At 40.4% G+C, this 25,435-nt stretch overlaps 2 protein-coding genes across 4 annotated transcripts in view; one reads left to right on the top strand and one right to left on the bottom strand.

The window, feature by feature from the left end:
• Positions 1–19,047, top strand: part of adam22 (ADAM metallopeptidase domain 22) — a 72,369-nt gene extending 53,322 nt beyond the window's left edge. The window contains exons 15-31 of one of the 3 annotated variants that reach the window (XM_038711469.1): positions 2,005–2,104; positions 2,200–2,271; positions 2,642–2,734; positions 3,327–3,407; positions 3,499–3,549; positions 3,661–3,724; positions 3,854–3,959; positions 4,054–4,173; positions 4,502–4,670; positions 5,121–5,232; positions 5,991–6,081; positions 6,451–6,504; positions 7,491–7,691; positions 8,095–8,195; positions 8,485–8,551; positions 15,247–15,370; positions 16,195–19,047. In XM_038711469.1, the coding sequence (XP_038567397.1) occupies positions 2,005–2,104; positions 2,200–2,271; positions 2,642–2,734; positions 3,327–3,407; positions 3,499–3,549; positions 3,661–3,724; positions 3,854–3,959; positions 4,054–4,173; positions 4,502–4,670; positions 5,121–5,232; positions 5,991–6,081; positions 6,451–6,504; positions 7,491–7,691; positions 8,095–8,195; positions 8,485–8,551; positions 15,247–15,370; positions 16,195–16,215 (1,627 nt within the window). In that variant the 3' untranslated portion in view covers positions 16,216–19,047. Of the gene's footprint in view, positions 1–2,004; positions 2,105–2,199; positions 2,272–2,641; positions 2,735–3,326; positions 3,408–3,498; positions 3,550–3,660; positions 3,725–3,853; positions 3,960–4,053; positions 4,174–4,501; positions 4,671–5,120; positions 5,233–5,990; positions 6,082–6,450; positions 6,505–7,490; positions 7,692–8,094; positions 8,196–8,484; positions 8,556–15,246; positions 15,371–16,194 lie in introns of those variants that run through there. The other 2 variants (XM_038711470.1, XM_038711471.1) reach the window with 2 other exon arrangements.
• Positions 19,048–19,126: 79 nt separating this feature from the next.
• On the bottom strand, positions 19,127–24,030 carry gtpbp10 (GTP-binding protein 10 (putative)). The gene is made up of 10 exons (XM_038711477.1): positions 23,896–24,030; positions 22,533–22,726; positions 22,270–22,361; positions 21,705–21,849; positions 21,522–21,595; positions 21,375–21,427; positions 21,155–21,262; positions 20,948–21,025; positions 20,691–20,814; positions 19,127–20,168 (listed from the first exon to the last, which is right to left on the bottom strand). Exons 1-10 carry the CDS (start codon positions 23,926–23,928, stop codon positions 19,957–19,959), a joined length of 1,113 nt encoding a protein of 370 aa, XP_038567405.1. The 5' UTR covers positions 23,929–24,030; the 3' UTR covers positions 19,127–19,956.
• Between the last annotated feature and the right edge of the window lie 1,405 nt (positions 24,031–25,435).

Raw genomic sequence — 25,435 nt, 5'->3', positions numbered from 1 at the left:
GCTGGGCTGTTTCGGTCGATATCATAAAGGTATCGAATAGCGATACCCATCCCTAATGATGCAGAGGCAAATGAATGATTGGGGTCCAGACACTGCCATGCCTCCTAATCACCACTAGGGGGTGATAGGCTGACTGTGAATGAATGAAGAAAGAAATGATTGAAGACGTTACTTTTTTCTGGATACATTACATGGTGTTTCACATATTTTATTAAATAAATGTACACACTACAGGCAATTAATAGGCTACAGTAGTATTTATTCTTTTGGAATACTTTTATTCCAGTGGTGGTACTGTAACGTTTGCTTGAGTATTTCCATTTTATGCTAATTAATAGTTCCACTCCATTACATCTGTAAATATTGTACTTTTTACTGCACTACATTTATTTAACAGCTTTAGTTGGTAGTTACTTGACAGATTGTGACAAAAAATATATAATTCAACCAATATATTATGATATATTGTTATGGGTTAGGCTACCTGGCAGTAATAAAAATTAGCCCCACCTTTACCAGTGATAAACACATTAATGCATCAATAATTATAATCCACTATTATAATAATGTACACATTATTCTGAAATAAGCTGTTCTGCATAATGAGTACTTTTTATCTTTGGTACTTAAAATATATTTTGATGCTAAAACCTTTGTGCTTTTACTTAAATCAGATTTTGAATGCAGGACGTTTAGTATTTTTGCTCTGTAGAATAGCTACTTTTACTCACGTGAAAGATTTGAATTCTTCTTCTACCTCTGTTGGATCGCAGGGTCTTGTGCTGTGATATGAAAAGTCTTTGTCGTGGCTGAATGATAATATTATTCCACATGCTAACAATTGTACTTCTTCTGGCGACTAGGAAATCATTCAAGCACGTTTCTTCTTTTTTTCACCCGTTATTACTGTTTAAAAGGGGATAAACACTACAAGATTTTGATGAGATCTGGCACAAATTTAGCAATCAAAGATGCAAATCCCACGGGATAGTTGGGACATCTTTAAACCTGATAAGTTTAGGAAATCTACCTGAAATATTGTAGTGTACTTCATCCATCATCCAAGCGTCATTCCCGGCTCCATATACTCCCATTATCACTGTAGGTGGCTTCATTTAGTCACATCTCATATCAAATAACAACGACCTCTCACAGCCCCTGGCTCTCTCCTGGCTTTCACCGAGTCTGTCTGTTATTGCATTATCTCCTGTATCATGTCCTGACAAGCCACACTACCAGAGGCACTTTAGTTAAACATGTGGCAGCAGCATAATCAGCCTGATGGTGCAGCAGAAGATAATAACATTTAAGTGCTGATCAGGTTTGGGTTGATGTTGTGAAGAGCATCAGAATGAACACAGGACATTTGATTGCAATAGATTTATACTTCAGATGTAGATTGGGCTCCAGGTGAATGTATCATCTTGAAGCGAAGTAAAGCAATCACATGGAGCGATTAAGAGGTTACGATGCCTTCATAAACATAGAGCTTGATTTCTGTTCTGAGAATCTCCTGAAAATGTGTTTAATATTGATAATTTTAGTGACACATTGTCACATGATAATGCAATAACTGGTTGAAAGTGATTCATCCACAATTTTCAAGTCCATATCCAGGACAATTTAATAAATTCATCTTAGAATCCATTTCCATATGATCCTCACAATTTAAGCATTACCGTATATCTACCTCCACATTATAGTAAGGATCTCCTCTGAACTGTGAGTATGGTAAACCTGTGATACAACCAGAAATATCCATGGTATGTAAAAAAAAACTTTAACTTTAAATATGACAAAACTACTGCGGCAGTGTCTGTAGCACTGAAATTAAATGTATTTGAAGTATGAAAAGTCAGTTTGTGTGGGTAAAGACATTTAAAACTATATTTTGTCCAGTTCACCAGTCTTTAAGTGTTTCTTTCCTGTAATGTGCTTTTAATTGTGTTTTTATCTGAGGATGCTGTGTGTAATGGCATAATATGCTGCGGTTGTGTTGAACAGTTTCTACCTGCCCAAGAGGTTCTCCGACTGCAACGTGGAGGAGTACCATAACTTCCTACACAGCGGCGGAGGAGCCTGTCTGTTCAACAAACCTCTGAAGGTACATCAAACTCACACAAATATATACATATACAGTATATGTACAAGTGTCTTTCTTAGTCGTTTGAATGTTTATTCTGCCCTTTTTCCCCTCAGCTGTTGGACCCTCCGGTATGTGGAAATGGCTTTGTGGAGCCAGGAGAGGAGTGTGACTGTGGCAGCCCAGGGGTAAGTTACAGTGCTGTACATGAGACTGGATGGATGCTAATAGGGAAGTAATGTACTATCCTTAAGGTTTAACTTGATAATCATCCAAGGTCAAAGTGACAGGCTAATTACCCAACAACAGAACTGCCTGCTCGATCAGACTTTGTCTAATAAGAGGTAATTTATAGTAATTAAGTAATTTCACTGGAGAAATCAAGGCGCTGCATACACAGTGATTAACAGTTATTTCATGATCATTTAATTTGTCCAGAAAGACCTTTTTTTAAATGGTTTGTACTGTCTGATGAGATAACGTGTTACATACAGACATAGAATACTTATTATCAAATCAAAAGAAGACGACTTAGAGCACTTCCTCTTTGTCTTTTAGGAATGTGCCAGAGAGGGGGAGGCCTGCTGTAACAAGTGCACCCTGACCCAGGGCTCCAAGTGTAGTAATGGACTCTGCTGCAACAACTGCCAGGTACACAGCAGGCCACAGTTACACCTTTTGTCCTCTGCTGGGGTGTCCTGTTGCGTAAAATAGAGGTACTAAGTAGTCATGGCAACAAGCTGAAGGAATTCTCATGGCCATTTCCACTTGGATTGACTTTAATTGTACACTTCTCTGGTTTGGTGACAATAAGTTCCAACTACTTTATCCCTGAACATACTCTCTTTGATCTTTCCTTCCCCCTGACTACTAGATAGATAACCTTTTAACACTGTGACATATGTCAAAATAAATGTTGTTGAGTTGTGAATGGCCCTGCGATGGACTGACTACCTGTCCAGGGTGTACCCCACCTTTTGCCTGATGTAAACTGGGATTAGCTCCAGCCCCCGCGACTCTGTTTGCAGGTTAGCGGTTGACGATGGATGGATGGATGGATGGATGGATGGAGTTGTGAATGCGCAGACTTGTCATAGATGGACTAATGGTAGTTTGGGATGTCAAGAGGAAAGAGAAAGGGTGCCTACGGGACACCAACTGTGCAGACCATTGATTCCTCTGACACAAAACCCTACTTACAAACACCCAGAGTCTGTTTGATCTGTATTGCATGCTCCTGCAGATGGAGTTCATGGGAGTTGTGTGCAGAGATGCTGTGAATGACTGTGACATCCCAGAAAACTGCACAGGCAACTCCAGCCAGGTGAGCATGACACGGTTTTCTACAACTGGAGCTACAGTCCGGCTCATGCAGTAAATCACAGTATGTCTGATGTTTTCTTTGTCTTTCGCAGTGTCCACCAAATGTGCACAAGATGGATGGCTACACATGTGAAAAGGACCAGGTGAGATGTTTGACAGTTGGTTAATGGATCTCTATGTATTTTACATTTAAGAAAGAAAAGCCTTTACGTCTGCACATGTGATGTTTTTTGACACTGTATTTCTCTCTGCAGGGTCGCTGCTTCAATGGAAGGTGCAAAACCAAAGACAGACAGTGCAAGTACATTTGGGGAGAGAGTAAGTGTAACATTCCTAAGTGCAAGTACAAATCTCAGATCTCTTTAATAACACACCTTCCAGGGCTTAAACACATTTGGTAAGCTGTAAATGTTAATTGTCATCGTGTTTCATTGCGTCTCCCTCCAGAGGCGACAGCGGCCGACAAGTTCTGTTACGAGAAATTAAACATTGAAGGGACAGAGAAAGGCAACTGTGGGAAGGACAAGGACACCTGGATCCAGTGTAACAAACAGTGAGCCGGTCCTTTCTTTGACTCAACCCTTCGCAGTTCTGCTATCATTTTATTTCACCCTCTGTGATCATCGGGATCATCTTTGTATTTTCAGGGATGTTCATTGTGGATACCTGCTGTGCTCCAACATCTCACCTGCCCCGCGATTGGGAGAGCTGCAGGGCGGGCTGACCTCTTTCTCAGTAGCGCGGCACAGTGCTTCTCTTGACTGCAGGTACACATCATTGAGGAAAAACACCTCCTGAAATACTCAGTGCCCTAAAAAGGCATGAAAAAAAGACTGTTGGTGATATGTTTTTTATGTTTGGACTAGCTTTTTTCCCTGGTTCTGTTTCCAGCAGTTAGAAATACTGTGCACAGCTGAGCGAAGGCAGTAATTAATGATAACTAACTAACTAACTCTTCAACATGTGTCCAATTTCCTATGAAAACACATATATTACATGACAAAAAGACCTTTTGTTCCAACATTTCTTTGAATTTAACTCGGGCTTTCTCGTGTTAAGTGCAGTTTAAGTGACTCGTGCGTGTTTGTTGTTCAGTGGTGCTCATGTGCTGATCGATGGTGACACTGACCTGGGATACGTCGAGGATGGGACGGCCTGCGGTACAGACAGCATCTGTTTCAATCACAAATGTCTCCCCGTCCAACAGTTCAACTTCAGCACCTGCCCCGGGACCACCGACAAAACAGTCTGCTCTGGACACGGGGTACAGACATGTGCAGTGAACACACACACACACACACACACACACACACACACACACACACACACACACACACACACATTAACATGAAAGTGTACAACCATTCAAGCCATTCAGCTTTGGTGAATATTCTGTCAAACAACATTTAATAACAAAAGGTAAACTATCTTGGGCCACTCTTTAAACTTCAGATATAATTGCTTGGAAATCATTTCAATAATTCAGTAATATATTTAATAAAGTAGTAGGAAGTATGTCACTCCAATATTTGAGTAACAAGTGAATTGCTGCAATAATGTGTTTTTATTTTTGATAATTTTTGAGTATCAGCATATTATTTGTCCTATTAAAACCATTTACATTTACATTTACATTTAGGGCATGTAGAAGATATCCTCACAGTTGTGTAACAAAATAATGTGTTTTTCAACTGTTCTGTTTGTTTCATTCTAGGTGTGCAGTAGTGAGCTGAAGTGTGTGTGTTACCTGGGCTGGGCAGGAGAGGATTGTAACTCCACGTCTCCTCTCAGTTATCTTGTGGTGGGACCCACTGTCCCAGTTTCAGGTAGCGATGTTTGCGATCTCACTATTTATTGCCTCTATCCATACCTCTCTTCAACTCACGTTTTCTGCACCTTCTTCTCAGCATTTTCCACTTCATCTCTTTCAGTTATTCTTTTAAAATCCCACCGCTTCACTAATCCCTTTCACAAATGTTGTTATGCTGAATATTCAAAGCTTTTTATTTGCTTTTTTGTTGATTGTCTGTTACATATCTCTTTATTTTCGGTTCATGTCTGCTCATTAAAACCAGCTGCATTTGTATTCACTGAGCCATGCATGTCATTCTTTTTGTTTGTCATTATTTTCACACTCATTCTTTGTCGACAGGCTGATGTCTTTGACGGAGTGACTTGAGGTCAGATTTGAGTTCCTTTTCATTGTATTTGTCATGTCTTTGGTGTCATTTCGTGGTCCTCTTCCTCTCTTACCCCTACTTCAGCTCACCTTGGTCGGTTAATTCTGATCATTATTGAGTTAAAAAAAGCACTTTTAAAGGTTATCCTGAATGGGAACCTACTGCACATGTACGTTTCCCTCAGAGTAGTACTGAAGGGTGACAGCAGTTTGGTTGTTCTCAGTTCAGTTCTCTCCTGTTCTCCTTTTACACTTTTCCTGCTAAATGTACTGTGTTTATGTGTTCTGCTGCAGTGTCTTGTGGTTTGTGTATCCCATTGTGTCCACATGATTCAGGAAACAAGAGACACACATTCAAGTAACACACATTTCGGCTCCCCAATCTCCTCTCTTCCTCTGTCTCAGGTATCACCACTACCAACATCATCGTCGGGGCCATCGTAGGCTCCATCCTCTTCCTCGCCCTCATACTGGCTGTTACAGCCTTGTGTTACAAGTGAGTGTCCTTGTAGCCTGCATGCGTGATGTTTTAGATCAGAGGGGTCATGACTTGTGAAGTGATTAACAGGATTGGAAAGAACAAAGCATATTTCTGCTGCAGACAGTTGTTTATTTTTTCCTCTTGTCTTTTTTATACTTGAATTAAGCAATAATTTTAGGCCTTAAGGGCTTCTGAAAGTAATTCAAATAAAGCAAGAAACAAAATCTGCCATTTGTGTAAATGGTCACAGTAAACATTCGTAACCAATGAATAGGTTGCGCAAGAAGTCAACAAGGCTGGGAGGCACTGCTTTATGTAATGCTATACATTTGAACAAAAGGTATATTATTGTTGGACTGAGGACACTCGTACTTCTCTTCACAGGAGCTACAAACAGAGACGCTACAATGAGTCTGAGGTTCACCGAAGATTCTGCCGGTTTGCTCACTTCATCTTTATTTTAAATGTGTTGCATTTCAGCTGATTTTACATGACAGAGCTATGGTGTGCTTGAGCATGTTTTGGGAGTTAGTGTTCTTTAATTAATGTTTTATTAATTTTTTCGAGACAGTGGTAAGTATGTGATTGCAACAGACCTCTTTCTCTTAAATTATCAAAAAAAAAAAACTAATTACAAATCATCTGTGGGAAAAAATGGCCTTGTGTTTCTGTAAAAAGGCTGAAATCCTTTACTCAATACTACTTTACTACTTCTTTACTTACTTTAATTTAAATTTTATTTAAGTAGTTAAGTATAAGTGTTAAGTATTAAATCACAATGTACTTAAAGTATGCATTATGCAAAATGATCCCATTCAGAGTGTACTATTGTACACTTGTATTATTGGATTATTATTACAGATGTGTTAATGTGTAAGCAGCATTTTACTGTTGCAGTTGGTTGAAAGTGGAGCTAGTCGGAACCATTTTGTATACTGTGGGGAGTTTAGTCATCATATTTTAGAGGCTGATCCTACTGTATGTTTCATACACAAAATCTTAAACTGAAAGGTAACTGGTAACTAAAACTGTTATATAAATGCAGTGGAGTAAAATGTACAATATTTCCCTCTGAAATGTAGTGGAGCAGAAGTAATAAAGTTGAATAAAGTACCTCAAATTTGTACTTAAATGGCACTGCTGTTCAACTGTAGTCACACTGCGAACATCAACTGAACAACTGTTTTTGGCCAGTTGTGGAAAGTCTTCCTGTAAAATGTGTAGCAATCAATGAGGTGCACATACACACTAGGTTGAAAAGGCTTCAGCAAATTAAAATATAGCACATTCTCAAAGTATGAATTAAATAATTTGTTGAACATCATAAATTAGTGATAAACAACTTTGTGAGAAGATCTTACAGTGAGTTTGTTCCCTGTAATTACTGTTATTTCCCATCTAAAAGCCTTCTTCTGTATTTCCAGGCAAATGCCCCCAGGTGACTATGTAACAAAGCCTGGGGATGCAGATTCATTTTACAGCGACATGCCTCCGGGTGTGAGCACAAACTCTGGCTGCAGCTCCAAGAAGAGGTCAGCCTGCCTGTCGCACCTGCAGATTTGCACCTTGTCCTTCACTGCCTCCATCCCATCCATTACTCAGAACATCTCACTGTTTGGCTTCAGGTGTGCCATCACATCATCACTTTGCTGGAAAATTGTGTGTGTGTGTGTGTTGCATTCTCTAAATCACTTGCGGGTTCATATCATGCTTTGTTACTATCATGGCTTGCATTATGTTTCTTTCTGTGAACTTTTTGGACTTGAGCAAAAATGTTCAAAATTACGAAACCTTTTAGCTCTAATTGAGTAGAAAATACCTCAGTGCTACATTTCTCATATCATGTCGCACTCAGCTGTCATGATATTGTTTCACAGCTCATCACGTTGCCATCTGCTGCAACGGTGTCTTCATATTCGCCATCAGTTATGTCATCCTCCATCCAATTAGTGATTTGTAGCAGCTTGGAAGGATGACGTTGTACTGACTAAATTCTGCCCATGCCGTGTGTGTGTGTGTGTGTGTTAGATCTAATGGCCTTTCCCACTCATGGAGTGAGAGAATCCCAGATGCCAAACACATCTCTGACATCTGTGAAAATGGGCGACCAAGGAGCAACTCATGGCAAGGTAACATGCAAATCCCCACTCAGACATAAGAGGAAGCAGTTATGCTCTTGAATTTCACTTGCTCAAAAAGATAAAGTACTACAGAAAAAAGGCAGCATACCTGTGGTAAGAAAAAGGAAAGAAATCGGCTCATGTCTCGATCATTATGGTGAATTTTATCTACAACTAATGGGGATAAAACATGACATAAAGCCTTTGTCAGAGCTTCAACATCGCCCCTCGGGATATGTTTTGCATGTTATTGTATATATTTGTATGTAAAGTGTGTTTATTTTCTGCTTCTCTCCAGGAAATCTGAGCGGTAATCGTAAGAAACTGAAAGGGAAGAAGTTCCGTGCTCGCTCTAACTCCACAGAGTAAGTTCCTTCTGGAACGTCGGTGACACTGTGAGATCAATGAACGTTGTACATGGGATATGCAGATAAGGAGAAGAGCTAGTGGAAAATACACTTATTGGGTTCCTTTAAGGGATAACGCTGGCATTATTATTCATTTGATATTTTTTATGTCAACAAATCCCATGATAACCAAAACAAACTATGTTTTAGTCTCTCATCACTTACTAACCTTCCTACCTTTTATGTGACACTCAAGCCCACTGGTTCTTACTAAATGTAAATCATTAAAACAGGTGACATATATATATGTATATATATATATATATATATGTCACCTATATATATGTATGTATGTATGTATGTATGTATATATATATATTAGTGGTGGGCATAGATTCATTTTTTTAATCTAGATTAATCTCACTGTAATCTTGGAATTAATCTAGATTAATCTAGATTAAAATGGCTCATTTGAATTCTGCCGAAGGCATTCAGAATATGTGTGCTACCCAAATAATGACTAAAAGGAAGTCTTTGAGAACAGGTTTATTAAGCCAGGTGGCGCATTAGACCAGGGGCTCATCTCCTGTTTCCAAAATGCATCACAAACTGCTTGAGAAAACCATTGGGAAGCTTCTTAAAAATAAATTTTCCTTGAAGCAAACCCGGCGGCTTCATAGCTGCATCCATGTAGCACGGCACGTTTGATGTGGTAATTTCACAGTAGGCATACACGCAGGTTCGAAGACTCGTTCTCGCCCCCTACAGTGCAATTCGGCTAGGTATACATCTGCGCTAAAATATGAAGGTGAAAGTCATCATAGCTTGCGTAGTAGGCCTACATCTGCAGCCTGTTTTCCTGGTCTACTGTGAAGATCCTGTTATTTGGCTGTGAGCATCCTGGTGGTCCAGCCTGCAACCTATGGACCTCCCGCCGTATCTAAATAAGGTAGAATGGCTGCGTTTCGGGAAGAATGAAACACCTGTTTCAATCATCCCGACAGTGACTCTTGACGTTTAAACTTCACTAGCTTCTAAACTGTAAAACTTTGACATTTAAAACTTCAGGATGTGTTAAAGTACTAACTAATCTTTTATGTGATCACGACCATGGCACATGGAACAATAAACACACCTCGTCATTCAAAAAAAAAAGATTGCTTGAGTGAATTTACTTTCTGTGATTGAAAACCGCTTCTTTCATATAACTCTGTGAAAGTGTGACGTATCCACCTGATTTTCCCTGTTCTGTGAAAATCGCTGTGTTTCATTCGTCCCGCGTTTCAATCGTCCGGGCTCTCCCCTATAGACCCAGCTCCCAACCCAACTTTGAGAATAGATTAACGGCGATATTTTTTTCATCGCCCGACTAGAGTCTCACATTAACGCAGCACATATATATATATATATATATATATATATATATATATATCACCTGTTTTTAATGATTTACATTTTCAGTAGGAAAAGCATATATATATATATATATATATATATATATATATATATATAGAGAGAGAGAGAGAGAGAGAGAGAGAGAGAGAGAGAGAGAGAGAGAGAGAGAGAGAGAGAGAGAGATTCTCTCAGGGTGCTCTGGCTTCCTCCCACCATCCAAAGACATGCGGACTAGGTTAATTGGTGACCCTAAATTGTCCTTAGGTGTGAGCGTGAGTGGTTGTTTGTCTATGTGTGGCCCTGCGTGGACTGGCGACCTGTCCAGGGTGTACCCCGCTTTTCGCCCGATGTCAGCTGGGTTTGGCTCCAGCACCCCATGACCCTGGTACACAGGATAAGTGGTTGACGATGGATGGATGGATGGAAATAGTAGAGGAGAGGTGAAAAGAGTATGTTGAGTGTGCACTGAGCCTCGCAAGCTGGTCGAGACACTGTGAGATCATGTCTTCTAGCAGTGTGAACTCTCGGCTATTTCTGTCTTGTGAGGGAGGCTGCGCTATTTTTAAACTCCCCTCACTGCTTACCTGTGAACAAACGTGTTTGCATGAAGGCAAAAACAAAGTATTTGCCTTCATGCCTGTTGACTGTAAATGTCGACGTGCATCGGCTGCCTCCCAGCCTGGCGTGTTGTTTTGTTTGTTTGTGGGTTTGAAGGTCTTGGCATATGAAATAGTCCGCGGCGCACCTGTTCTCGCTGAAAGCATGAGACTGACTGAGCGGCGAGAGGCTTGGAATGATGTGACATGTTACCAATATGCAACTGAGCCTGTAACACACAACACAGTTGTTTGTGATGTCCTTGGTGCTGTTTTCATCTGAAACCACACACAGGTCTGTCCACCATCTTGTCACCATTTTTCTCAATTGCATCTTGGTGTTTGTTCAGGATATCTTTGCTCTGCTCTGCTTTCCTAAAATATTTCCTCTTCCTGTCTCTCCCCAACACTTGCTTATTTCTGGAGATTTTGTCCTTTTTCAATTTCTTTTCCTTACTTCCTTCCTTTTCTCTCTTCTCCCCCCTCCTTGTGTTGTGTCCATCACCCCCCTCCTCCTCCCACAGGTATTTAACCCCTGGCTTCAAAGCAGAGTTTTATGATGTAACTAAATGGGTAGAAGATGTGAATAGAAACACTCAAGGACCTTACCTTAGGTATTACCTCAGACCATGTCCTGTTCCCCACACGCTTCTCCAAAACCCCCCTCACTTTTGGTTTTATTTGTGGCTTGGTCAAGGAAAGTAAGAATTAGCTCCAATCTGGTCTTTTTAGTAATATCTCAGAGAAAGTGTTATCGACAGCTGGCATGTTGCAACTTGGAGTTCCTAAACGGAGTTGCTGCTGAGCATTAAAAAGAGGTTTTCTGCTTTACATTATAATAAATCCTATTTTATTTCATTCTTCATTTTAGTTTGAGTGAAGACATTTGTTTATTTTTGATCAGCTGCACTTTGCAAAATCATTCCCGCTCTAGTGGCTCTTACTGCCTGTGCTAGTGTTACATATATAATACAGTCATGTTATTCCTAATTTCTCTTTATTTCCTTCTTTTCTTCCCCTCAGACTCCTGTTACCTCTGCATGTTGTGTGTTGTTCTGTGTCCAGTGAGTGTCTGTGTGTCAGCCCCGCCTCGCTCCCAGTGACTTCATGGTGTGATGTCGCTGCAGAGCCAAACATTTGGGGCGCTGCGCTGACATCATCACTGTGTTGCTGTGGCAAACTGTAGGCCACTGTGGTCAAGGTCTATAGATAATCACCAACTCAGGCCACAAGGTTTCCTTGACAACAACAAGGAAACTCATGGGTGCCCTGGCTCGGCAGAGCGCCGGTCCCATGTCAACGCACAGACTGTTTCACTTCTACAAGCTAAACGTCACCAAACATTTAACACTGTATGTGGAGGGATGTGAAGGGTTACATGAAGGAGCCCTGGTTCCACTACTAAAACTAAAGACTTGTTTTTCTCACTGACAATGTTACATAACCTGTTGTTTCCAGCATTTAAAAGGGCACAAAGTACTTCTGATTAATTAGTTTGTACAAGAAAGTAACAGCTGCTTTCAAAGAAAATCTGCCTGGGTACAAACGACTTTACAAGACTACTGCATTAACAGCCAATCAGCAAACTTAAAATTCTGTTGCTCATGGCACCAGTAATAATAGGAAGTTAAGAGATGCATAACATCATGCAACAAATGTAAAAACCTAAACAAAAACAGAATCTGCCCCTATTTACCAAATTACGGATTTTTTTCCTGCCCTCTCAGGCAAATTTGGGATTTTAGGCTATATAAGAAAGAATCACTGAGCAGACTTCTCCATAGTAGGCTCATAGGTATGCTACTGTAGTATCCAGATCTAGACCAAGAGACTACAGCCATGCTAGCGGTGTAGCTCTGTGAAGCTATATCTATACAGTGGTGCTTTGAAGTAAATGTTAAAGTCACCATGCTTGCGATAATGTATGAATGCTAACATTGGGTTGGGTGGGGTTGGGTGGGGTTGGGTGGGGTTGGGTGGGGTTGGGTGGGGGCGCAGTGGATAAGACGCATGCCTTTGGTGTGAGAGACCCGAGTTCAACTAACCACTGTGACACGTCCACCATTGTGTCCCTAAGCAAGACACTTAGCCCCTAGTTGTTCCAGAGGCGCGCGACTTCTGACATAAATAACAATTGTAAGTCGTTTTGGATAAAAGCGTCAGCTAAATGAATAAATGTAAGCAGGTGTAATGTTTGCATGGTTTACCATCTTAGTTTAGCATGCAAACTTTTGCTAATTAGCACTGAATACAAAGCTGAGACTGGTGTCATGGCAATCCATCCAGTAATCATCTTCCTTAAAACACAAATGTGAACCTCATGTTTGCGCAAAAGGAAAAGTCAGGGGAAAACGTTATGTCTTAGACAAAACATTTTAGTGGATCACTTAATTATTAGTTATTATTATAGTTTTTAAAAACGTTAATATGGGAATTAACCTGTTTAATCCCCAATTTTTCCTAGCAATTTGAGTACATACATTTTACTCCTTAGACCTTCCTAACACACAAAAATGATGCCCCTTTTGATTTTATGTTGCCTTGCCTTATGTTCGTTAAGTTAGTGAAATATTAGGTTTTATACTCGGTGGGAAACGGCATAGTCAAAATTCACACAAATTCTTCAATTAGAACAAGCAAGTTAAAGCAATAAAAAACCAACATTAAAAACACATTTTCATTTCAAAAACATTCAGCATGTCAGAGCAGGCAGACATAAACTGTGCCTTAGAACAGTGGCTCTCAAAGTGGGGTGCGGGGACCCTCAGGGGTCCTTATGGTGGTTCCAGGGGGTCCTCAGCAAAAAGGGGAATTTTTTTTTTTTCACTATAATTACAACCACAAGTAACAAAATTACTATTTCATACACTTTCTGTAATAAAACATCTACCAATCTAAACCATACATACATTACCAATCAATTCACCCCTCAAGGATCTGTAGGCCTTGCTTCATTGTAGACATCAGGGTCAAATGACCAAAACATGTGATGAGAAGATGTGAGAAGAACCCCGTAGAAAGTTAGCAACTCATCCAAGTTCAGATTGGTTTGCACTATATATGTATTTGACATAATTAAAAATAATTGTTTAATTAGCTGACACTCTTATCCCAAACTACTTTCAATTGCTATATATGTCAGAGGTCACACGCCTCTGGAGCAACTAGACACTGGTTAAGTGTCTTGCTCAGCAACACATTGGTGGATTTATCATAGTGGAAATATCTCACACCAAAGGCATGTGCCTTAGCCACTGCTCCGTCGCCACCCCTATATTGACGTCTCAAACCAGTTGGTTCTCATGAACATTTGCTTCATCCATCAGATATTGTCATTCAATGGAGACCTATCTGAGCCATCACTGTCACAGTCACTTTCAAATTCCACTTTTTCAAATGTAGGAATGACCATGATGCTGCACACAGCACTTGAGGGGTCACGTATGTCTAGGAGGTCCAACACATCTGATAGTTTCAAAATGTGTGAAAATAAACAAATGATAACAGACAAAAGCTGTGTTTTCAATTGAAGCACTGTGTTATATTACCGGTTGCAATTGTGACCGTTAACAAATTTACACCTCTTATGAGCAAAACATATCTGTAGTAGACACTTAAAATAATATATGTACAAAATATGACAATTCTATCTGTTAATTAAGGTGTTTTACTTACTACTTTTTGTAGTAGTCTGAGGAAGACATCTTCTTCCAGGTGTGCAAGCAGGAAGTAAACTAATCTGGTCATGTGACCTTTCACACTAGTCACATGATATTGATCAATTTTAATCAAGACAATCTATTTTTTCATTTAAAAGTTGAATTTCTTGAGCCAACAATACAACTTTTAGAGATTCAGAAATAACATAAAAAGACGCGGTCACAAATGTAACCGGTGGGATTGAAGAGACTGTGAGAGTCAATACTTCTGGAACCAGTGGTCCACCAACTTCCCCACTCTCTCCACTACTTTGACCAATGCAGGTGTTTCCACTCACCATACAGCAGTTGCGTAAACCAGCTACTGTACATGGGGCGGGCTCTCTGTGGCAGTCTCCCTGGACAGGACTGCTTCCTCTGATTCTCTCAGTCCGTTGTTCTCACCCAGCTCCGGTCTGGTCTGCCGTCCCAGTCACCTCATCATACTCACTGCTCCCAGCATTCCTCATTGAAACACATACACACACACACACACACACACACACACACATACACACAGTGATCCAACTTTTCAAGACTACATACACCGGCTCCGGCGGTTACCTTTAGCATGCTTTTTTAACAGTGGCTAAAGGTGAATTTCTGCAGATTCTGGCCGTCTGTATGTCCTGATGATGAAAAACTAATGCTGTGGCAGGCTGAAGCATGTGAGTTTCAGGAAACTATGACTGTGCCCACACCGCTGCTGGGAACTGTGTGCTGCTGTTTACAGAGGCACATACTGTGGACAGAGGTTGCCCCTAAGAGCTGAGCCATGTTCACACTGTGTCTCTGTGCTTTTGGTGAACTGCAGTGAGAGCTTTTACGATCAACCTCTCTCTGTAGGAAGGTGAATAATTAGAGCAGGTCAAGGAGGATGTTGCCCAAAGTCACAGATCTAACATTAACTCAACATCCTGAATATCACCTCATTTATCCATCTGTGTCTTTGGCCAACTTAATCCTAAACCAACCAGGTTGTAAGAGGCAATATTATAATAATGTCACATCCTCTTCTCTTCAGGACACTATCCCCTGCCAAGTCTCCCACTTCCTCTACAGGATCTATTGCATCCAGCAGGAGATACCCCTACCCCATGCCCCCTCTCCCCGACGACCAGAGGAAAGCCAACAGGCAGAGTGCCAGGGCAAGTATCAATCAGGAACACTAATTTGGCCATGATGACTGATTTCCAGTACAGTGGAAATTCTGCACTGGTCTGCACAAAATTGGGCAGTTAAAGTATCTTAATGTACAAAGGTTAGGTATCAAGTATTTTGCCTCAGACTGAGCTACAGACCAGCTGGAGCCGTCAGTTTTGGAGAGGGATATTGTCAAATCTGAACCTGGATCTGTAGTTTGAGCTGATTGGTGACAGAAACTATAATTTTATATTATTCTGTATGTTATAATTCTTTTAGTGTGTAACTTTTCAAGTGCCAGGATCAGACTGCACAATATTTTTGTCTTTTGAGATGGTCACTGTCTCAGATTAGTTAATTATAGAGTATAGCTTGCAGGGGATCTGTAGAGGTCAGAGATCGACTTTACTCTCTCATCTGACAGCACCTACAATCAACTCATTTTTATGTTTGTAATCACGTTTTTATGAACAAAAAGTGAGTCAGGCCGGGCAGATACCATTTATTCATGAATTCAGGATAAGATTTAAATCTCAGCAGTTCATAAATCAGTGGTTAAAGACGTGATGATGACAAGTCTTCATAATTGGGTTATTGTTGTGTAGTGTGGCTTTACAAAGGCAAAACTATGAATACTGAAGGTTACTAAAACTTGGCTAATGAGGATCATGACATTTGTCTTTTTGTCTTGATAAAAAGATAAAATAAGGCTAATCTTTCAAAATTAATTTAAATAGTGAAGTGAATTTGGCAAATGTTATAATGTCTTGTCTCTTTTTCTCATGCCTTATCCCTTTTTCTTTTCTTTGCTTTCCCCTTGTCTCCTCAGCTGTGGGAGACTTCAATATAACAGCCATCTTACCTACTCTGCAAAAGACCTTAAGGAACTACATTTGTCTCTCCTTTTCTATGAATGAAAAACACAAAAAATAAAACAAAATTAACTCTGAGCGATTAAAAGAGAAAGCGAGAGAGCCCCCCACTGGAGTGGAAATAGGCAAAATGTGTGTGTGAGTCAGTGTGTGCAAGCATCTCCGAGACTGTCTTGCCTGGCGTCGTCATTCAGTGGATTTCTACAAGGCGATGCGGAGTACTGGCCGAGAAACCAGCTCCACATCCACTCCAGAACAGCTGGAGCTCAGACTGAGCTGTTCCTGTCTGCTCAGTCCTCACCTATGGGTCTGGAACCCCCCCCCCGTCCCCCCCGTCCTCCCCGTCCTAGAACCTCAAACCTTGACACACCCTCCTTAGCTCGGCTCTTGTCACGCTCACTTCACCGCCACCGTTTGGAGTTTCTCTCTAAAAAAAAAAAGGAGCTGTGGAAGCCAGGAGCATTGTATCACACTGCATCGCTGGATTTGTTGGATCATTTTGATGCACGCGAATCACTGTAGAAACTCCAACACTGTATGCATGAGTCAACCCTGTTTATCAGCAACCTCCTCCTACTGAAAAGACTAGAAGAACAGTTGTCTGATCTGAAAGGAAAGCATGCGAGGGGGCAGTGATTTTATACCTTCAGTAGGCTTAGATGCTTTCTCTCCACTATAAGTAACCCATATTGTATCACCAGTTATATCCCATAACCCATGACATGGACCCAACCTGACCCCGCTCTTCTCCTTCTCCTCCTTCTCCTCCTCCTCCTCCTCCTCCGCCCCCTCCTCTCGGTTTGTTTGTACGTGTGTAAATATGTACAGTAAAATACACACAGAGTATGTTTCTGCTTTTATTTTGAAAGAGAGGGACATATCTTCTCTCCTCTTCCTGTTGTATTGTGTTGTAGACAGAAGCAGATTTCTGTAGATAAGTGTTCTGTCTGTGTTTCTATTTTCCGGCCTCATTTCTTTCTCCCTCTGGCTTTTTTCCTGTGTGACTGTGACCTATATAGCTTTCTCCATCCACAGCAGAATGTAAACGTGTTTTTATATTATCTTGACACTGGTTTCATCCACCTCTGGGAGAAATGCACAGGCATCCAGTAATGACTGAGGACGTATTGATAAAGATGTTTGAATGTTGCTGAAGCAGCTGTTGATGAGTATTATTTAGGTAAATTGAAATAGTTTTATGTGCCATTCCTGAGTGAAATAAATGGGATGTATTTAGTGAAGTTATCGAGGTACCACTTCTCCGTCGTGTGGTTTTTGGAAATTTCCCATTGATAAAATAAAGATGTGTTTAGTTTCCCCTGATTGTGTGTTTGGATGTTTGAGACCAGTGTGCTCCTGTTTTCACTATGGCAGTGGGTGAAGTCCCTCAGATGAATGCAAGAATAGGAAGTTAATAACGTGAGTGTGGTTGATGACTTTAATTGGCTGAGGAATCTGGAAACTGTGATTGAAATGTGCATTTTGGATTTAGCTGTGATTGATTGAGATATTTAGCCTTGTAAATGATTAACTATGCTGTACAGTGCTTGCTGTTTGAGCTTGTGAAGACCAACAGCATGACAGTTCTATATCAAATTATTTCTCTGATAGGCTATTTGTGAGACCATAACTGGAAACAAGCATGCCACTGAAAGACTCTCCCCTCATTGCCTATTTGCTGTTTGTTACACTGTTGTTACACTGTTTGTCAGCAAAGTCAGGACAATTCATGGCAGGTTTTTAAATGATTGAATAGAGTTTTTGTGCTTTGACTGACACCAGTGTAGCTATTTAAGTTGAATTTTGGGAAACGTATGCCATATCGCTCCCCGAAAGCAAGTTCTTCTTCTCTTACGGCCTCCTGTTTGTCATTTTACTGTTTTTTACTTTTTGTTCTGGTGTGGGCACTTGTTCATTTGTAACTCATGTATCTATTAGGACTGTATAGGTAATATGATCTTCACAATATTGGACTAATATTGCTACTAGTATGTTTTTTTATTAAGTACCTTTGTAATCTTTTTTCTCATCATTATGTATGGCAACGATCCAAACAGTAATTAAGTGCATTTTTCTAATTATGTGTGTTGATGAGTTTGAATGGAGACATTTTTTTGAAACACATTTGTCCTAGGGCCAATAGAAGCAGTCATCCCTCTGGCATGTGCTAATCTGTATCATATAACGTTTGGACACACATAACATTGTAAATGTCTGTATGGGCTCATGATTTGCCTTCTACCAGAGCTTTTGTCTTTACTCTGGTCTTCTTCAAGTATTGGTCAGTGTCTAGTGGCCCAGCTATCTTCCTAGGCTGCCCAATGCTGTGGAGAGCATTTGAACTATTGAGTAATATTTTAAATATCACAATACTGTGCTACAGTGAGACATCTGTCCTGGTGTCATGGAGGGTGCACTGCACTACATTCTGAGCACTCTCCACTACGAATGGGACCATGCAGGTGGCAGTGACTTCTACGACTGTACAACTGTCAATCTTCCAAACATATTGGCTGGATCTGCCTGCGAGCACATGGTTGGACCGACAGATCCTTACAGGACGACCCTGGCAAAAACATCCCCTACAGATGAGCTGTCTGTCTCTGTCTGGCCAGAGACTTGAATGTATTTGTGTACTGGAGCACAACCACCACCCAGTCTCTCAACCATGTGGTCCCATCTTGCCAGACACATCAGCATTCTGCTGCAGGAACCTTGAAAACCTGCGCTAGTTAAAATAAAAGTACTGCAGTAGCTGTCTTTTTTTCCCCTACCTGTATGCTGTACAGACTGATGCAAAAACCAATCCCCATATTTCCCCCTTTAATCATTCAGTATTGTAATATATTTAATATAAAATAAAACTTTCATCAACACATCTGCCTATGCTGCCATTTCTAAAAATCTTTTTAATTGTTTTGTATTACATTACAGCAAATGAGACCTTATTTAGAGGCTTGTGTATCAGCCAGACGTGAGCACTCCAACAATAAATACAGTTTCTTTGCAAATGTCAATATGAAATCAGTCATGGCTAACTCAGGCTTTGCTACCACAGTAATCCCTGGCCCCGTGTTACCTAACATAAAAATCACTGCTATGAGTCCTAAACAGCAGACTTTAGTTATCAGTCCAACCTTACAACACACAAAATTTCATGAACGATCTGAAGAAACAGAAAAGCACTGGTTGGTACAATTGCACCTCTCCTCTCTTACAAGGGTTCCAATTACATTCTTTATAATTTAATGTATCTGGCACTAAAGCTAATGATGCTTTTGCGCCTGCCTAACCATCTATTCTTTCATGGGGAAGCATATAAATCAGTCTGGTGTTCAAACAGATTTCAGCTTTTTTACAATGCGTAATTTCTGAATAAAGGTGACCCTGTTAACTGTGACTTAGATTTTCATAACAACCTCCAACCAAACAAGAGACTATTCGAAGCACAGTTCAACTCATGCTGAACTCATGGAGCCTCGTAACACTGGATGTTTTGGCTGCGATGGTCAGGTGAAATAAAGTCATCCTCGGTCAAACTCCTGAGGGCAGGTCTGCACTGAAACCACATCGTTTCTGTTGCCACCGGTGTTTCTCAGTGGATGGTGTTTACCTGCCATTGAAGTCCAATTAGTTTGAACTTTTTTTAGCAGACACACTCGTCGGTCGTGGTGCACTGTAGAGGCCACTAAATTGTGCAACATGTTATCTGTTGTTTATCACAATCGCTCTTGTGACTGGAACCTCAGTGCCTGCAGTCTTTCTTGATGGATGGCTTTAGTTGCCATTTCTGCATTTTCATCCAGCGATTCTCGGAGGCAACTTTTCAAATGGTCGATACCAAACCCAGTGGAGGCAGAGACAGGAACCACGTGTCTGAAGGTCATACACTTCTTCGGTATCATGTCTTCAGGCAACAGATCATTGAACTCTGCAGGAAGGAATATATGTATGATTGTCGAGTTAACACATTACAGGCAACACAAAGGGTTTGTGTTTCTTGTGTTTCTTAGTTATCATAATGCTGAACCTTTTGAGTTATTGCCCTGTGTCTGCTAACACTTTTTTATTGCCATTGGTCCTAACTGGAACTCTGTCTTCACATAAACTGCTACGAGGCTAATTTCCCTCTGACTGCATGCATTAGTAAAGTCAAAAATGCCAATTTTGTAATGAAATACCCAGATGGGATAGCATTTAGCATGGATAAAGTGTTTTCAATACAATTGTTTTCTGTGTCTTATAAGTAGTTATAATCATTAAATGGTAAGGGAAGATTTGCTTAGTATCTCTGAGCAGCTGCACCGTCAAACAGGAGGCAAAAGATCACCACTTTTTTACCTTGTTAATGCATTTAATGTGTCTCAACACAGAGCAAATGCATTAATCAGGCCCATGTGTTGGGAAAGATGACATGGAATGAATAAAATAACACATAATCCATCAAATGTACCGTCTGGATTTTGTAGTTGCTCCTTCAGCTCTGCAAGTTTGTCCTCAGCATCAGGCAGGTCCATCTTATTCACCACCAGTAAAGCCGGCTTCGATACAAGCTCCTCTTTGTACAACTCCAACTCCTTGAGGCCATGGTGAAGGAGGAAGAGGAGGAGGAGGAAACGAAGAAGAAGAAGATAGAGAAGGGAAATAAATTGAGGTCGATGGATCAGGAGTGAATTGAAAAAGAAGAATGGTAAAAAGAATCAGTCTCACCTTGGTGAGAAGCTGAACCGCTTCAAAGGCCGACCTAAACCGTGTTTTGCTTGCCAGCTGGAAACCGCAAACATCCACCTGCAGCCAGACAAAGCAACACCTAACTACCAACTCCATCATCATCATTGTCATCAGCACAGGCAATCATCAGCTGGTTATTCTGACCACACAAGTCAGCTTATGTACTCTGTCACTTCAACTACACACCACAAACAGCAGCTGCTTGGTCCTCTCCACATGTTTTAGGAACTTGTGGCCCATGCCTTTGTTTATGTGAGCTCCCTCAATCAGGCCTGGGAGATCAGCAACAGAAATCTACCGAAAATTTTAAAAAATGATAAATACACCACTCAATGAGGGGAAACCACTAAAAAGAAAGTAACTGAATGGACAGTTAAAGACACTAAACTAACATGCAATCCCATACCTGCTTGTAATCTTTATACATCACTTTGCCAATCTCCGGCTTCAAAGTTGTGACTGTGAAATAAAGATTTTAGAAAAAAAAAAAAGATTGACTCAAGGAATTATTTAACTCAGACAGCAGTACATGGGTGTAGTATTGTGTACTCACAAGCGTAGCTGGCAATCTGAGGTGTGGCATTAGACATGGCTGTAAGGAGAGAGGACTTTCCTGCATTTGGGAACCTGACCCGGTAATCAACACAAGAACATCAGTTATTTAGAGAAATATCTGTACCAATTTGAGCCTCAGCTGAAATCAACCAACATGTTCAATGGTGCTTTCTGCTCTCACCCAACAAGGCCCAGGTCGGCGATGAGTTTGAGGTCCAGCCTTATATGTTTGGCTTGGCCCTTACTGGGCTCAAATGCAGAGGAGAGGGAGCCTCCGTGTCCTCCTTTTGCCACCATCAGACGATCACCCTCAGTATTCAGGTCACCTTGGGGGATGAGAATAGTTTAAAATAAATAAATAAATAGTTTAGTAATAAAATAGGCTTTTTACTGCAACATCAGACAGCTATTCTCCCACTCCCATTTGATTAATGATAATATACATTTTATGCCACAAATGATGTGCTTAAACCCATAAAATGTAAAATCTCACGTCCACATCCTCAGTTGCTTATATTTCAAAGGAAACCTCCCTGGTGAGTTTGTGCTGACACAGATACAGTGCGATACAACGGAGATATTAATGGCTGACCAATAGCAAGTGCTGTGTCATTTTAGACGCCAAGACTGTCTCTACTCTCACAGATCCACTGTATCAAGTCTATTAGAACTAAAATTGTATCGCTGATTATGCTGACCAGGCATTGTAAAAATGGGGGAGGTATTACAAAAGACATTTGACATACCGAGTATTTTGCCATCATCAGTGGTAACTGTGATACCAACAGGAGCCAAGATCTCCTTGTCCTTCCCCCTCTCTCCTTTCAGTGCTCGGACACTGTCAATAAAGTGAATGCACACAAACTAAATAGAGAAAAGAACTCTTAGCATGTATTACACATGGTCTGAGGGTCCAAACATAAATCATCAGCTGATGTCAATGATTGGCAACAGATAGCCAATAACGACACTTAAAAGGAAACTTCAGGTTTTATTTTTAGAAACAAACCTGCTGTTGGCTCCTGCTTCTCCTATAAAACGTTTGTGGGGGTACTTATCCTTGATCCTCTTTAAGGTCATGTTCTTTGTGGCCACCACCCAAACATCTCCCCCGTTCCCTCCCTGTCCCCCAAGACGGGGCAAGCCCATGCCCCCACTGCCTCCACGGGTGTACAGGCGGAGGTTGTCCACAAAGTTTCCATACTGCAGGAGGAGGAAAGGTGACATTACAGTGAGGAGATTCAAAACGTATGCAAGTTAGGGGTGGTTTTGGTGTGAGAGACCCAGGTTCAAGTCGCCACTGTGACCCATCCACCATCCTGAGCAAGACACTTAACCCATAGTTGCTCCAGAGGCATGCGACCTCTGACCTATATATAGCAATTGTAAGTCGCTTTGGATAAAAGCGTCAGCTAAATGAGTAAATGTAATGTAAATGGGACAATGCCACTTATAATAAACAGGTGAGTCAAGTCTGGAGCTGCCTCACTGCCCCCAACAGGTAACCCAAACTACTAAAATGTTTACCTTTATACAAACAGCATCTATTGACATGTGGCAGTAATGTGAGAAAGATTATGAGAAAGAGACAAAATGACATTTCACAACGTTTGTTCTATCCATCCATGAAGAAAGCTAGATTGGCTTGATTTGTATTTGTATTTTGAATAACACATATCTTGGATAAAATTAGTTATTAGTTGTGTTGGTTTTGAGGGAAAGGGCTAATGTTAAAAACAATAATTGCAACAGCTATTGCAGCCATACAAGGAAAACTCAGTGGGGTAATGTTGCATTAACTTAGACACGGATAAAGTACTCTTTATTTACAATAAGGTAACCACTACAATCTTAAAAAGAAGGTCAAATCGTTTTATGGGAAACTAGCAATAATGTCAATGTAATTTTCTTGTTCATAATCTTTCCTATTGGTTTAAACATTATTTGATCACCTGACCTGGATTTTATGCCAAATACACAAAACAATACATATGATGTTTGACAAAACAATTCCAATTCAAGGTCCACGTTTTGCTTTTTCTGGAGCTTTCAAGTTTCCATTGCATCGTGGGATTGTTTTGACTGACCGAGCTCAACAATGCTGCATGCTTTCAAGCATTTTTGAGCTTCTCTCCCATGAGAAGTCCTAAAAGTGCTTGGGATTATGATGGCTAGCATTAAGATTATACTTTGATCAAAGAGGTCACACAGACCAAGTTAGACAATGTTGATGTTTTGACATTACACACCATACAGCCAGCGAGCAGTTAGCTTGTCAGCCAAAGTCACCATTACAACTGTTCGTAAAACAGCTGCTGTTCTAAATTAAACTGTTTTAATGAGATTAACATTGGGTCTGATATAGTACTTACCTTCCGGAAGCAGATTCTGCTGAACTGAACCATCCTCGGTTGCGTTTATTGCCACTTTTTGTGTTGTTAACTGAGATACGGGATAGCTTACATGTGTATGTATGGAGGACCGGAAGCGGTGGTTTCTCGCAGCTCATTGGCTCATGGAGGAAAGAGGCGGGACTCTGCGGGGTTGACTGACAACTGTTTGGACCATGGTGCTGGTACCCACCACACATCCTTCTGGTGCAAGATCAACTTTTTTGGCATATAAACAGACCATTACATAATTGAATCAGACTAGTACATAATCGGGTTAGTTCATGAATACTTACATTGAAACACAAGATAAACTGCACATTCCCTGCACCTGGCTTACAAGTTGTGCATCTCAGCATTCATCTTATAATAATACCCAACAATTAAAAATGCTTTAATTAGTGTTAGTTTTGAAATATCAAAATGGACTATACAGGCCAAATGTACTTATGAGCATATGGATAATAGTTATTTAGTTGGGAACTGGGAAACAGAAAGTTACTGGATGGTTGATTAAACTTTCCCCTATGTGAATAAATGCAACATTTTAAATACGCCATTCAGTCCAAGTTAGACAGGCTGTTAAATGTATTTCTATGAGACCAGCAACTGCATCATGGTGCAATTACAGTGCAGCCGCCATAACTATTTTAAGATGAGTAACACAATATTTTTGACAAATCACCTCTGAATCTTAGCACTAGTACATTTTCTTCAGCCAATCGTTTCCCTCATTATTACCTGGCTGATGCAACAGTTTTGTGTTGGCAAAACCCATGCAGTGGCGGCCATCAACAAATGTATTGCATGATCATTATCTTATAAAGTTTCTAAATAATAGTAAATAGCAAATAGTGCTATTCTGCCCAACACAAGAAACTACACTGACATTAATATAATGGATTACATTACATTGTGTATGTGTGTAATACGGTGTATACACAAATATTTTATGTTCATCAACAAAGCATAACAACTAATTTTTCAACACACATTTAATTCTTATAGTCTTTGCCCCCAGTGAGCAGGGCCTGAGGATAGCAAGATAGCAGGATAGAGTCCTTGTCTGTCATTCCCACATGTTGAGCTGGGTCAACAAGTACTGAATGGATTGCCACAAAATTTGGAATGAATGATTAATATCCTCAAAGGACAACTCAAAATGATTCTTGTGACCCTCTGACCTGTCATCAAAACATTATCCTTAACTAATGCTACTTGAAAAGGAAGCGCCACTATCAGTCAGTGGCTCAATCTTCCACTAATATAAAAAAAATCCTTGAAGTTTGCCATACATCCTGTCCTATTTACTTGAAGTTTACGCACCTCTAAATGGTTAAATATTTAATTTCCTGTGTGTTTTTATTACAGATGTATAGTACTTATATGATTTTAATCTATAGGTTTTGGAACTTTTTCACAATGAATGCATTATGACTTTATGCACCACTGGCGCCTCACTGTATGCAGCAAGGGCTGTAACCAGGGTTTAGAAATTAGTGAGGTCCAGATTTTTTTTAAA

This window comes from Micropterus salmoides, unplaced genomic scaffold, assembly GCF_014851395.1.
Source record: "Micropterus salmoides isolate LMB-PRFRI ecotype aquatic unplaced genomic scaffold, ASM1485139v1 Ms_hic_scaffold_11, whole genome shotgun sequence".
NCBI lineage: Eukaryota > Metazoa > Chordata > Actinopteri > Centrarchiformes > Centrarchidae > Micropterus > Micropterus salmoides.
Note: the sequence above shows the minus strand (reverse complement) of the source record. Positions and strands in the feature narration are given on the sequence as shown.

Coding starts and splice junctions, on each gene's coding strand:
- gtpbp10 (XM_038711477.1), bottom strand. CDS start 23,928: ATGGTTCAGTTCAGCAGAATCTGCTTCCGGAAG. Junction 21,026..21,154: donor CCAAGCAGCTGCTGTTTGTG/GTGTGTAGTTGA, acceptor GTCTGGCTGCAG/GTGGATGTTTGCGGTTTCCA. Junction 20,815..20,947: donor CGGTTCAGCTTCTCACCAAG/GTGAGACTGATT, acceptor CATGGCCTCAAG/GAGTTGGAGTTGTACAAAGA.